Source organism: Thamnophis sirtalis, unplaced genomic scaffold, assembly GCF_051295495.1.
Source record: "Thamnophis sirtalis isolate CommonGarterSnake01/CBP01778 unplaced genomic scaffold, rThaSir2_p1.2 scaffold_15, whole genome shotgun sequence".
Taxonomy (NCBI): Eukaryota; Metazoa; Chordata; class Lepidosauria; order Squamata; family Natricidae; genus Thamnophis; species Thamnophis sirtalis.
The window spans coordinates 14020175-14034942 of NW_028261395.1; the positions used below are offsets into that span (position 1 = coordinate 14020175).

Consider the following 14768-nt stretch of genomic DNA (forward strand, 5'->3'; position numbering starts at 1 on the left):
GAACGGTTGATGACCCAATGGCCATAGGTCGAGGACTTTCTGTACTGTAAGATGCTGGGATCTCCTTTTCTTTTGTTTCAGCCATGAAGAACTAGTAGGAGAACTATTTCCTTTCGGGCCCATTCAGATACGGTGCAGGGAGGAAGGTTGGCAGGGAAGGTCAGAGGAGTCAAGATAGAGGCCACCATTCACGTCAAAATGGGCTGAGCTTCACTTGTATCGTTGTGCCCCCCCCCATCCTGTCTGTTTTGACCACGTCCTGCAGAGCCTCCCCAGATGCCATCGCTGGAGCTCAACGGGGAAATGTGTTGTTCGCCCTTCACTTCATGCTGTGTCATCAGGTCTCCCTTCTTTGGGGGGGGGTCTCCTATGAGGGGCCAGTTGGCCTTTGAGTCCTGCATGGTGGGGAAGAGGGTCCCAAGCACAGCCCATTGGGGCAGGGAGGGAGCTTGAGAAGCCCTGAGAGAGGGTCTCCCTAGTCAATCTGGCTGCCTCTTGCTGGATCTAGTATCAGATTTGGGGGCTGGACGACCCTGTGGGATTCATTGCCTAGTTTGGAAATACACAATCAACAGCCAAAACATCCAAGAGAAAAGAATGGAAATTTTATTCTGCACTTTGCAAAGTGGGTGGACCAGGCACACACAGGTACATTGGACACCCCTCAAATCATCAATCCATTTGCCTTGCATTCCCTAGAACCCTTACAAATTTCCTCCCACCTCTTCTTCATTGGCTTAGTAATCCTGAGGTCACAACCCATCCAAAGTGTCTAAAATGAATACCTTTTCTCCATCCCTGATTACATCTCCCGCTACCCTAATTCTATCTCCCCCTGCCCTTATTTACAAATTTCCTTTCATGGTCCTGGTTCCTAGGGGTTCTCTCTAGAGTAACGATCATATCAGTGAATTCTGGTTATGGCCGGTTTCTAGCATAGCAAAGGCCTCTCATCCCGGCTCCTAAGTACAATTCTCAGGCTCCAGCCCAGCTCATGAGATTAGAAGCATATAAAATGTATTTCCATCACAGGCCAACCTGTCTCCCTACAATTCTGTAGAAACCAAACAACTTTGTTTCCCACGACATCTTACTTACTAAGCCAATGAGGAAAAGGTGGGAGGTAAATTGTTAAGGGCAATTGGGGATAGAAGGCAAATGTATCAATGACTTGAGGTGTGTCCACCGTACCTGCGTGTGTTTGCATGGTGGTCCATTCTCTTTGAAAAGCAGTAAATAAAATGAGCATTGTTTTCTCCTGGGAGTTTCAGCTGGTCATTGTTTATTTCAAAACTACACGTGAAACTCGAAAAATTAGAATATCGTGAAAAAGTTCCTTTATTTCAGTAATGCAACTTAAAAGGTAAAACTAATATATGAGATAAGACTCATTACATGCAAAGCAAGATAGTTCAAGCCGTGATTTGTTATAATTGTGATGATTAAGGCGTACAGCTCATGAAAACCCCAAATCCACAATCTCAGAAAATTAGAATATTACATGCAATCGATAAAACAAGGATTGTACATAGAACAATATCAGACCTCTGAAAAGTATAAGCATGCATATGTACTCAGTACTTGGTTTGGGCCCCTTTTGCGGCAATTACTGCCTCAATGCGGCATGGCATGGAAACTATCAGCCTGTGGCACTGCTGAGGTGTTATGGAAGACCAGGATGCTTCAATAGCGGCCTTCAGCTCTTCTGCATTGTTCGGTCTCATGGCTCTCATCTTTCTCTTGGCAATGCCCCATAGATTCTCTATGGGGTTCAGGTCAGTCGAGTTTGCTGGCAAATCAAGCACAGTAATCCCACGGTCATTGAACCAGGTTTTGGTGCTTTTGGAAGTGTGGGCAGGTGCCAAGTCCTGCTGGGAAATGAAGTCAGCATCCCCATAAAGCTCGTCTACAGAAGGAAGCATGAAGTGCTCAAAAATCTCCTGGTAGACGGCTGCGTTGACCCTGGACTTAATGAAGCACAGTGGACCAACACCAACAGATGACATGGCTCCCCAAATCAACACATTCTAATTTTTCGAGTTTCACCTGTAGACAATGAATCCCACAATCTCTTCACAGGAATGGGGCGTGAGGGCTGCCCCTGGGCCTTCTCTTGGGGTCTGGGCTTTGCTTTCCCCTGGGTGATCCATGCATGGAAACAGGTGGCAGTGGAATATGAAATATGGTCTCTACTCTGTTTCCAGGACTCAGAAGATAGAACCTGGGGGGTGGGTGTGGGGGTTGCAGATCACCTTTCCATTTGCAACACGAGGGTCCTGAGCTTCGCTTCCCTCCTTCCCTCACTCCCCTCCCCACATGGGGTGAGAGAGGCAGCCTTGATTTCTCCATCTCTTTTCACTTAGATATTCTCTCCCCCCCCCCTCTCTCTGTGTGTGTGTGATTTATTTTAACACTGCAAAATTTTGGCAACTACTTTTTCACTAAAGTTGATTTTGTTCAACAGACTGGCTGCACTATTGCATAAGCCCTTTTGTGTGATGCCCTTGAGCATTAACTTCCAAAATAAAGTAAACTTTGGTTCCAACTCAGCTGGCAGCTATTTCAGAACTGTGACATGCTCTGGCATTAACTGTCCCCTGGAGTTTTGTCTTTATGTAACAAATATCAGATTTATTTGTTTCTTCAGCCACAGGCACCGTGTATTCCCTCTGGAGTCAGTTTCAAGCATGGAGATCCCAAACCTCTCAATTCTAGATGACCAATTTAATTCAATCTCTGCCCCTGTTATTATGGATCACATGGGGATTATTTCCCTTTCATTTTCCTCCAGAGAATTTCTCAACAACCTTTGAGTCCAAGAACTGGTTGAATTATCCAGGGGTCCCTCCTGAGAGGGAGAATTATGATAAAAGTTTCAGCTCTGCTCTTTGGCCAAATCCTCCAGGGGAGACTTTGGGCAGAGACATAGGGAGTTTGGGGACAGGCAGAGTCTGTGCTCTTGAATGTCCGTCTCTCTCCTTTCTAGGTGAAGCTGAGTGTTTCTCTGTGTTTGAATCAGGAAAGACACTGGATCATATTCCACCTTGTGAGAATCCTTTGAATTCTTCTCAATCTTCTTAAGAAACAGAAAGGAGATTGATTGATTCACCCCATGAATGATGGACCTCCTGCTTCTGATGCTGCTTTTATCCCATCCAGTTTCTGGGAAGCTGAGAATAAAATGCCCAGTGAGTTCGAAGCACCAGGATGGAAAACAACCACAGAGCTTTTACAGCCCAGGAGACCATCTCATTGGTATAGTCACCACTGGAGAGGAAACATTGCACACAAAGTTGCTTTTCAATGTGACTCCTTCTGTTCAGTTGGTTTTCCGTGATTTGTAAGTAATTCAGGGTGATGGACTTGCACTCCCTCCATTCTAACACTCTCCTTCTTTTCTGTTTTTTATTTTTCATTTATTCCCTATATTGGGGAATATGTCTAATTTCCTGAATTATTTTGATTTCCTTGGCTTCTCCCTCTTGTCTGATTTTGTGAAAGGGGCTCAAAAAGGGGTCTGAAAAAAAGCTGAAAGGGCTGCAGATTATTTTCCTCTCTCAGTTCAATCCTTAATTTATTGCTTGAATCATGAATTTTATTTAAAGTAGTGGTAGAATCAGTTGTAGTTGCTGAACCTCAGCCAATTCCCATATTTGATCAACTGATCATTGGTTTTGGATAAATGTTGGCTTAAGGCTCAGTAGGCCTCTGGAGGATTATATATTAAAAACAGTATTTGCTGTTGCTGTTGATTATAATAACATTTTTCTTACAATAGGCAATCTTTTCCTTTTTTTAATTGCTTACTATTGATTTTCAACATTCAAATTGTTAACAAGAATTCCCAACTCCTGCACAATCTCACACTGGGCTACAACCTCCAAAACAACTATTGGAGCACTTTCCGCACTTCAGATGCCTTGCTGGACATTCTCTCCACGGGAGAAGCCAATGTCCCCAACTACGGCTGTGGAAGGACGGAGAACCTTCTGGCTCTTCTTGATGGAGCTGCCAGGGAGATCTCCATCCAGATGTCAACATTAGGAGGCACCTACAAAGTCCCACAGGTTTGTGTGTGTTTTTCTCCATCTGGTAAAGTGAGAGGTGGGTAGCGGTGGGTGAGCAATAGATGCAGTCATGTATGCCATGATCCTCTTAGTTAAACTTGAGAAAAATGCATTCCTTGCAGAAGAACCAGAAGGTTTTAGGTAGTGAATAGCTATATAGATTTTATAATAAATATTGCATGTTAATAATTTAATATTGGTAACAAATTTGTCCTTAAATATCTCATCTATATCAGCAAAGTAAAACACAATTTGCTGGCTTTCTAGATGTTAGTGCATTTGTCTTAATTAACAGAGAAATATTACGTAGGAAATTGGTTGCCCTCAAAATGGAGCTCAGCCTGTTGGTCCTGATCCAAGCTCTTTCTCCAGTTTAAGAGGGAGGTTTGGGCTCAATGGACCAATGAGAAGAAAGATTGATACTTACCAAGGTGGAAGGGAAGGATGCATATTTGAACCCCCGTTATTCAGTCTAGATATTGACAACTTACTTCAATGAATGAAGGATCCAAAGGCAGATATATAAATGTTATTTCATTCTTTGACAAAAATTACTAAATTAGTGAATCAGCGAAATGCAGTGAACGTAGTTTACAGTACTTGGATTTTAGAAAGGCTTTGAGAAACTAAACCACCATCTACCTCTTGGTAAGCTAAAAATATGTGGGATAGACAGCATCACCCCCAGATGGACTCAGCCTGTGGTCCTCAATGGAACTACGTCTGCATGGAGGGAAACAAGCATTGAGGGACCTCAAGGTTCCATTTTAGGCCCAGTACTCTTCAACATCTTCATCAATGATTTGGATGAGGGATAGATGGGGAAATCATGAAATTTGCAAATGACACAAAAGTGGCAGGAATAGCCAACACCCTAGAATATAGGCTGAAGATCCAGATGGATCTAGATAGACTTGAACCCTGGGCCTATCTAACAAAAGGAAATTCAATGTAGAGAAAAGTAGAGTCTTCCACTGAGGCTAGAAATACCAAATGTACAGGTACAGATTAGGTGAAACCTGGCTCAATAGCAGGAACTGTGAGAGGGATCATAAAGCCCTCCATGGTAGTGGATCTGACTATTTGAGAGACCGCCTTCTGCCAATTACCTCCCTCCGTCCCATCAGATCGCATAGAGTAGGCCTCCTTCGAATTCCATCCGCCAGTCAGTGCCGACTGGCGACTACGCGGAGGAGAGCCTTCTCAGTTGCAGCTCCGACGCTTTGGAACGATCTCCCCGTGGAGATTCGCACCCTCACCACCGTCCAGACCTTCCGCACAGCCCTCAAGATCTGGCTATCCCGTCAGGCCTGGGGATAAGTCTATTTTCGCCCCTCCCGAATGTTGAGTGAATGTTGAGTTTTATTGTTTAATTTATTTTTGTTCACATTTCTTTTTGTACTGTCCTACACTCCCTTTCCTTTTTGATTGTAAGCCGCCCTGAGTCCCCTCAGGGAAAAGGGCGGCCTATAAATGTCCAATAAATGACTAAAAAAATGACTAAATCTTGGAATCTTAGTGGACAATCTCTCAAATGTGAGCCAACAATGTGTGGCAGCAGCCAAAAAAAGCCATTGCAATCCTAGGCTGCATCAACAGAAGGAGAGAATCCAAATCACGTGAAGTATTGGTACCGCTTTATAATGTCATGGAAAAACCACCCTTGGAATAGTGCATGGATCTAGAACCTTTTCAGCACCAAGTGCTCTTGTCAGGGACGTGATCTGGAAGAGGAGTTGCCCAGTGTGCATGCGCGCCAGGCAGCTCCTCTTCCGGTTTCTGGCATGCACGCGTGCAATGATCAGTTGGCTGGTGTGCATGCGCTTGTGTAAACCGGAATACCACCTCTTCCAGTTTCTGGCACTGCAATGCACGCAAATGCCAGCTGATCATTGTGCACACATGTGCACCAGAAACCCAGAAGAGCAACAGGCAAGGCTGCGCATGCCAGGCAACATGGCTTTGCTCAAACTAAGAAGCTGAGGCAGTGGGCACCATTTCCCCTCCTGAGGCCTCCGTGCATCCTGGGCCCCCAGAAACCCTCTACCGGCCAAATGCTTTTTTCTTAATTTTGCAGTTTCAGTACATGGGGCTTCCGAAGGTAAGGCATGAGCTCAGCCGGCAGGTGTCCGGGGTGATTTGGGTGGGGCACCCTCATGGTCCCATGTGGGTCAGATTAACGGCTTCAGTGGGATTTATCCAGCCTGCAGGCCATAGTTTGAGGACCCCTGGAATATGGTCTCCTTCTTGAGCAGAGGGTTGGACTAGAAGACCTCAAAGTTCCCTTCCAACTGTTTTATTTTGTTATAACTTCTGTTATAGGTACACATGTTTAGCATGCTAAATACCTATTGGAATATAGTTAGTTATAGTTATAGTTTATTAGTTTTGTATGCCACCCACTCCCGAAGGACTCTGGGCGGCTTACAATAAAAAGGGAAATGGGATAAATAAGACAATACAACAGTTTAAAATACAACAATATTCATAGTTAAAGTGGGGCTGGATACTTCAACAGCCCCAGGCCTGCCGGAACCGCCAAGACTTAGTAGCTTTACGAAAGGCAGGGAGGGTAGTAAGGGTCCGGATTTCCACGGGGAGCTCGTTCCAGAGGGCCGGAGCTGCAACAGAGAAGGCTCTCCCCCGGGGGGTCGCCAGCCGACATTGGCTGGCTGATGGAATCCGGAGAAGGCCTAATCTGTGCGATCAAATAGATCTTTGGGAGGTAATTGGCAGGAGGCGGTCTCTCTATGCTGATTTACACTGTGATATTATCATACTTACACATTGGATTATATACCCTGTGAGGAAGACTTGGGTTCTTTTCTCATAATAATTATCTGATACTTAAATCAAGCTCAAAAGTTATGGTCTTTGGGAAATGGCATCCTAGCCATAGATGGTCAGCCAATAGAGCAAGTAAGACCTTTCCTTACCTGGGGTAGTTTTCTCTGAGACTGAATCTTGGCTCCCTCATCATCAAAGGAGCTCAGTTAGATCGAAGACATGAGTGAAAGTGGTGCTTAAAAGAAAACCTCACAGCTCTCCAGCTTCCTCAGCCCCAATTATGGAAGTATGTGAGGCCAAGGTTTCCCCCATGTTCTTACATCAATCTGATGTTTGGGGCTTCAGAGAGAAACCACCAGCAGAACCAACTGAATCCCAGCCGCTGAGGATTATCTTGGGGTGGACAAAAGGACTCCAGCTGCTGCCCCTCAGAGCTGATTTGGGAATTTTTACAATTTCTGCTTTGCCTAAAATCAGAAAATATGGCTATTGGCATAAAATTTAATCTATGGAAACTGACAGACACAGAAAATTGTGGCTGTTAGAACAGAGAAAACTTAAATTAGAGACCAATCTTGTATTGTACAACTGACAAACTGTATTAGGAACTGACGTCTCCATGTTTCTTGTACAACTGGAGAAGAAGCTAAAAAGATTCCTTCACAAAGAATCTGGGCCATAGAAGCATTAAAATATGCAGCAACCCTCAAAATTATAGTAGGCCGTTTATTGGAATAGAATAATTCAGTTGGCATTTGCACATGTTAATCTAATTGAAATAAATTGTAGGGGTGAGATACAGTAATATGATTTACATTGTTTATAGTTTTTTAATTTGTTTATTATTTTCCGCTTTTATTATACAATCTTGCTAATATTCTGTCTTTAATATTTTAAACAATGTCTAATTAACAAATGATTCTAATGCTTTCATGAGAACAAGATTGGATTTATTAAAATTTAATATTGTGGACTTGATCTGACCCCAAATATAACACAGCATTCTTCATTGTGGAAGGTTTTTGAATGCAGCTCAGAATCTGATAAGTCCAGTGAAACTCTGAAAATGAGGCTACAGATTATCAGCTTTTATTTCTGCAGAAAGCAAAAGACTGGACAACCTTTTGGTCTCCCGCCTTAAAAGAGCAGGCAGAGAGAGAAAAACTTTTCCAAACATCTTACAGCTCACACAGCTCACACGTCATTGCTATAGAAACATATATTGATATCATGTGAATTTCATGATTTTTCTCAGTGCTCTGAAAACAATGGACTTTAGAAGGGAAAAGAAATACATTTTCTGGCGTATAACTCAGAGCTTTGTTAGGGAATGCAGAACTTACATTTTAAGTTACAAAGAAGGCTCCTTGGCAGAATCCACATTTTACTTTTCACAAGACGTTACTTTCCTAGGCTAAGGTTGGCAATTCGCCTAGAACCAGGATGGCAAACCTATGGCACACGTGCAACAGGTGTCACGCGGAGCCATTTGTCAGGGCACGCAAAGTGTTGCCCTGTTACCTGGCAGGCACGCATGCCATTTCAGTTCAGCCTTTTTAAAAGCCATTTTTCGCCCTCCCTAGGCTCCAGAGGCTTTATAGGAGCCTGAGGAGGGCGAAAACAGACCCCCCCCCCCGAGTCCCTGAAGCCACCAGAGTCCAAAAAAAGGGCTCTAAGGGCAAACTGGATGCTTGGGAACAGACTTCCGGTTCGCTAATAGGGCAGGTTTAAACCCTCCGGAGCCTTCAGGGACATTCAGGGGGCTTCCCTGAAGCCTTGGGAGGACTAAAAATGACCCTATGAGCAAACTGGAAGTGACTTATGGTTTTCTCGTAGGGTCGTTTTTCATCCACCGGAGCCGTCAGGGAAGCCTCCTGAGTGCTCCTGAAGGCTCCGAAGGGCTTAAACTGGCCCTATGAGCAAACCGGATGTCACTTCCATTTGCTCATAGGGTCATTTTTAGTCCTCCTGAAGCTTCAGAGAAGCTCCTGAAGCCTCCAGAGGGCCTCCGGGGAGGTGGGGGAGGCTGTTTTCACCCTCCCCAGGCTCCTATAAAACCTCTGATGTCTGGGGAGGGTGAACAAAGCATGCAAAAAAGGGGGGTCATAGCTGTTATGCACGCATGCACGTTGGCTGGGAGGTGTCACACATTGCATTGTGGGTGCAGCATGCCCGCGCACGACACCCCCCCTGTGCTCCCCCGCTTATGGCACGTGAGCCAAAAATGGTTTGCCATCGCTGGCCTAGATGTTTTACCCATGCAAGTTTGAGAGCAACACATGCAGCACTCAGGTCATCTGTTAGTCCAGGGGTGTCAAACTCAATTTCATTGAGGGCCCCATTGTGGTTGATTTTGGAGGCCATGGTGGGCTCTCACTGCTGCTGTGCTCACTCTCCTTGGCTGCCAATGGTGTGTGCAGGAGGGCAAAGTATGTGGGTCAGAGGGAGACCCACTCTCTCTCCTTATGAGACCTAGCTTTGTAACCAAAGCATCCTCAATGATAGGATGGGAGACCACCACGAGAGGTCAGGAGGAGGGGACAGGAGGTTGGTAAAAGGCAGCAGGGCTGCTGGAAATCAAGTGCTAAGGCAAGATTAACCTCACACTTTCACTCTCTCATTATAATCTCCTTCCTTCCCTTCTGTTAGCTGCCCTCTTCATTCTTCCTTCCCCTCTTTCCCTCTTTTTGCTTCCTTGCTCTCTTCCCCTCTTTCCTTATTTTTCTTCATCTTTCCTGTCCCGACTGGGATGCTCCAATGCAAAAGGGGAAACATTCCTTGCCTTGTGATCAAATGGCACTTTTGCTAGTAGTTTGTGGCCACTGAAAAGTCTGAGAACAAACCAGGCTCAGTTTATTCCATGCTGCATTTCATGAGAGAAAGTGTGCTTCAGCCAGGGCACCCAAACTGCTGCCAATGCTGTGGGCGACAGCTGAGCAGGGAGGCAGGGTGTGTGTGTACTTTCATCCCCATTCAAGCAGGGCCTTTCATTTCCTCCCCGGCACAGTTGGGGCATGGAGGCTGCTGCCACCTAAGCACCATGATTGCCCCCTCCCCAGCCAGCCAGCCCAAGAGGCAGTGGGCTCCACAGGACAGGCTCTCATTTCTGCACTGGGGCAGAAAACTCTGGTGGGCTGGAAGTGAGTGTGGATGGCCTCCCCCCCCCCCAGTGCTTCCTTGCTCAGTTGGAGGCTTCCTTCAGCCTTCAAACAGTTGCAGGGTTTTTTCTTTGCTCCCAGGTTGGTGCAAGTGGCTTTCCAGGGCCAAAATGGGGGGAAAAAACCCTGTGCTTTCTGCACCCCATTTTGGCCCTGGAAAGCCTCCTGTACCAACCTCAAAGCAAAAAATAAAAAATAAAATCCTTGCAACTGTTTTAAGGCTGAAGGAAGCCTCCAACTGAGCGAGAAAGCACTGGGGGCCCAGACCATTCATTCCAGCCCACCGGAGTTTCTTTTGCAATTTGAGCACACACACACACACACTGCATCCTCACGTGTCCCCCGCCCTGCCCCCCCACAAAGGCCCGAAAACCAGCTGGCCGGCAGGAGGTGCACCTGCATATGGATGTTAGTGGAGCTGGGCTGGGGTGGCTGGTGTGCCGGGAGAGGACACTCTGCATACCACAGGTTCCCCATCACGGCTCTAATCCTTTCAATTCCTTTTCCAGATCAAATATGGATCAGCTTCGGAGGCTCTGAGTGATAAAAGCAAATTCCCCTTTTTCCACCACATTCTCCCCAAAGAAGGATTCCATTACCCAGCAATTGTCCAGCTGCTTCTCCACTTCAGATGGACCCTGATTGGCCTCTTTGCTTCAGACACAGAAAAGGGAGCGAATTTCATGAGGACTTTTCCTCCTGTGCTTGTCAGGAATGGAATTTGTGTGGTTATATCACAACTGTTCTCAACAACTGGACATACAGCAGCCCTCAGGGATTCCCTCTCTAAGTGGAGACAAGTCAACGTCTTTGTTTACTTCATGGAATTTGATTCCATTTGGGACAGAATTCTTCCTTTCCATTTAACTTTTATGCGTCTGCCAGGACCCATTGAGGGGAAAGTCTGGATCTTCACAAACTTTAAAGGGTATGAAATGGACAAGCTCAGACTTCTCAAATACATCCATAGTATTTGGAACTTTGGTTATCAGGGAAAAGAAAGGCCAAAAGATTCTGCCTTTAAACCCTTTTTCTTTGTGGAAGAAAAGTTTCAAGATCATTATTTTCATTGTTCTCTTTCAAAGAATGTCTTTTCTGTCAAAGGCCGCAGAAGATGCACCCAGAAAGCCCCACTGGAGACCCAGTGGAAATGGGAGAGATTAAGGGGCCCAAATGACTACACCCTTTACATTTTCATGAAAAGTCTGGCCCAGGCCCTGAATGTCGCATATTCCTCCAGATCGAGGAGGGGAAGGAAGGAGGGAGAAAAGATCTCGGGGTCTCCAAGGCTGCAGCCATGGCAGGTAAGGGGATCCCGATATGGATCCATTAATCTTAGATCCTTTGGAGGAGGAATCCAGAGGAGAAGGAGGGGAACCATCTCAACAGATTTGGCCAATTTAATTATTCAGGGAATTAATGGCTCCAAAGAGTAGATACCATGGCATTTTGATATTTAGCACTGCTAATTGGATGACCAGGGGAAACTATAATAGTTTCTCCCCCTTGCAAAACAGGCCCACCATTATAAATTACAGATCAATTTGCAACTACTTGACTTGTCATCTATCTGCTGTATATAAAAAACGTAGTTAACAGGCAATCCAACAATAAAGTTAAATTTCAAAACTTCAAACTTCTGTGTTATCTGCTGTTGTATTTAACCCACAGAATATTTATAAGGGCTTCTTCTCTACTACAAACCGCCACATTCATTACCTCTGATCCATCCAGAATCTGCCCAGGGTTAAACAGCTTTGGTTGATTCTTAATAAGGATTTTTAATTAGGATCTTTCTCAACAACTGCTTCCCATTCCCCAAAGTCATGGGACCTCCTGTAAATGGAAACATGACGAATCTTAAACTCTTTGTTTTCCAGTTAAAAATGACAAGTTCATCCCCAAATCTCCCTCAATCTTCTTGAAAGAATCCGTTTCATCAGTCATCCCTTCTGTCCTCTTTGAGTCTTCAGGGTCCATGGCCTCTCCAGCCATCTCCAAGCAGCCGGCCTTCAAACCAGACTCCTCCTTCAGGGATGCCAGCAGCAAATTAAATTCCAGTCCATCCAATCCATCCTATTCAACAATTGTTGCTTGCTTCTGATTATTGCCTTTAAGTTGATTTAAAACCATTGTTATTTTATCAAATTTTTTAAATGAAATTTAAAATAAAGCTTCAAATAAAGCTTCTAAGTTGAAAGACTTTACATTCTTTAAATCACATCAAATTAGCTTACTCTAAGATCCTATTAATTACTGTATTGATGACCAATGGCAAATTATAATCCATCACCTTCAGGTTTCATAGAAAAGATGAAAAATTGTTAAAAATTATTTGAGTAACATTTTGAAGACAGTTTTTATCCATTTAGTTACCACGGTTTAGTAAGGCGCGCTTTTGTTGTTCGTGCATTTGTGGTGGAACCGTTTTCAAAGAGTTTATGGATCATCTTTTTTTTCTCTGTTCATTTTATTTGTCATCTGCTCTAGAATGTTCCCTACAATTGACCAACTGGGTGGATTATATTTTCTTTATATTTTGTCAGTATGTGATTGACAAATTTTTCTCAATTTTTTTCATTCACTTATGAAGATATTGGCAGTATTTGTACCCCATTTAACCAAATTTGGAGATTAGACAATTGTAGAAAAAAGATTCAATGTGGGATAAGAAACAAAGTTTTCTGTTTTTCAAATTCCTGGATGTTCCCATTCTAGTTTCATCCCTTTCTGGAGAAGAATGAATTTTGGAATATTTCTGAAAAAAAACTGTACTTGGACCAAAATGGAGAGATAAAAGCAGATATTGGCATTCTGGGCTTCTTGGTTCTCCCCAACGAACATCCCAGGAAAGAGATTCTGGCGTATATTAAAAGTCAGAGACTTTCTATCGAAGAAGATGCTCTTTCACAGCTAAAGTTGCTCAATAAGGTGAGATAAATTTTGGTGTCTTTTCTCTGTTTCCCAAAGCCTGAGGTCCCATTTCAAGTGGGCAAAGCCTATGTAGTCTCCAGGGTGGTTGGCCTTCCATGCCAGTTGGTGTTATCTAATGGAAGTTCTTCAACAGATGGGACCTAAGTGGAGGGGCTTTGCCCTGTTTTATGGTAACCTTTCAAGATCTTACTGGTCAGAGGTTTCTTTCTTCATCAGTTTTATTCTATATTAAAAAATCTAATGGAATAAAAGTTTCCTAAATCTTTTATATATGTCATCATACTTAATTTTTTTTCAATTCAATCCGTTAATAAAGTTTAAAGCAGAAAAGTACTTTATTGTAATATTAAATACCAAAATCAAAAGGGAGGAAGTAAATGAAGAATCTTCCAGTTGTTCTCCCTCCTGCATCTGTTTAAAAGTAGTCAGAGATTTCATATTTTCCTCAGTGAAGACCAGAGGCTGCTTGTCTCCATCCATTTCTCCCTCCATTTCCCATGGACGGAGAATCCTAAGATCTTTTCTTTGGCATTCCTCATTTTTCTCCTCAGTCTCTGCCTCAGTCCAACTGTGCGGAAAATTGTCATCCTGGATTTGTCAAGAGGGCTCGAGAAGGAGAGCCAGTTTGCTGCTATGACTGCGTTCCTTGTCCGGAGGGGACCTTCTCCACTCAGGAAGGTGAGTCACACTGAGGAAAATGGGAGGCTTTGTGGAACTGGATCCATCTAGAACATTTTCATGAAAGTGCAAGATAAAAGAGAGATTGAAGTTCACCAGGTTTTTTTATTTTTAACCTGCACAATTTATTATTAAAAAGGAAGTAAATAAAAAAAAACTTTGAAGGAGGGGCTGGGAAGAGTTGGGAGGAGGAGGTAGAAGACTGAGCAAGCTTTACTACTATTTAAGGAAATATCTCTTCTGATTTTTAGTTTGGACTTCTGCTGCTAAATTCACCTTTCTAGGAACATCCAAGTTCTTTGAAACTTGATGAATTGTTTTAGGTCCACCTTCTGAAAGACCTTGCAATTCACTGTACATTGAATCTTCCTCTTGAGGATCACTGAAAAGGTGTCATTGGTCCATAATGTGGTGCTGTGGATAGTTATGGAGGGAACTCATTACGCAAATATTCTGCCAGTCATGTAGATCAATAAATCAGAGTAGAGCTGGAAGGGACCTTGGAGATCTTCTACCCTTGCTGAAGCAGGAGAATCTATACCATTTGAGACAAGTGACTGTCCAGTCGCTTCTTTAAAACATTCAGTGTTGAAGAACCCAAAACCTCTGGAGGCCAGCTGTTCCACTGGTTAGTTGTTCTTACTATTAGGAAGTTTCTCTTTAATTCAAGATTGTTTTTAAGTGTTACAAGATACTGTAGGTATCCTCCAAGTCCAGTATATTAACTGCCATGTGGCAGAACTCAGGATGTTTGCCTAAAAAGATTATATGATTCATTACTAATTTCTAGTAATGTAGCTCCCTATGAAGATTCTACACATTCCACAGGAAATAATTAACATCCTAGGACTTCCCTCAACTTCAAATACCTAATTATATATATATATATATATTTAAAAATATCCTTCTTATGCTCTTTTTAATGAAATCATTAAGAAATACTTCTTGGAAAATGCCAATGGTATCAGTTGTTATCCAAAGAAGGCATTTCCTGTAAGATAAAAGGGCAGAATGTTAAAGAAAAATGGTTTTTGGTTTCTCAGATGCAGAAAAATGCACCAAATGTTCAGATGACAAATATCCAAATGAGGCCAGAGTCCAATGTATCCCCAAAGTTATTGCCTTCCTGTCTTATGAAGAACAT

The 14768-nt window shown here is 43.5% G+C and overlaps 1 protein-coding gene across 1 annotated transcript; it reads left to right on the top strand.

The window, feature by feature from the left end:
* Positions 1–3119: 3119 nt before the first annotated feature.
* Positions 3120–13934, top strand: LOC148042485 (vomeronasal type-2 receptor 26-like). Its single transcript, XM_087702408.1, has 6 exons — positions 3120–3340; positions 3779–4067; positions 10522–11316; positions 12731–12943; positions 13498–13624; positions 13909–13934. The coding sequence occupies exons 1-6, from the start codon at positions 3120–3122 to the stop codon at positions 13932–13934; spliced, it is 1671 nt and encodes a 556-aa protein (XP_087558534.1).
* The last annotated feature ends 834 nt before the right edge of the window (positions 13935–14768 follow it).

What these genes read in the sequence shown, in the direction of transcription:
- LOC148042485 (XM_087702408.1), top strand. Translation starts at nt 3,120, where the DNA reads ATGGACCTCCTGCTTCTGATGCTGCTTTTATCCCATCCAGTTTCTGGG. An exon ending in GCACCTACAAAGTCCCACAG is followed by an intron (nt 4,068 to 10,521) that starts GTTTGTGTGTGT and finishes TTCCTTTTCCAG; the next exon opens with ATCAAATATGGATCAGCTTC. An exon ending in GACCTTCTCCACTCAGGAAG is followed by an intron (nt 13,625 to 13,908) that starts GTGAGTCACACT and finishes TCACCTTTCTAG; the next exon opens with GAACATCCAAGTTCTTTGAA.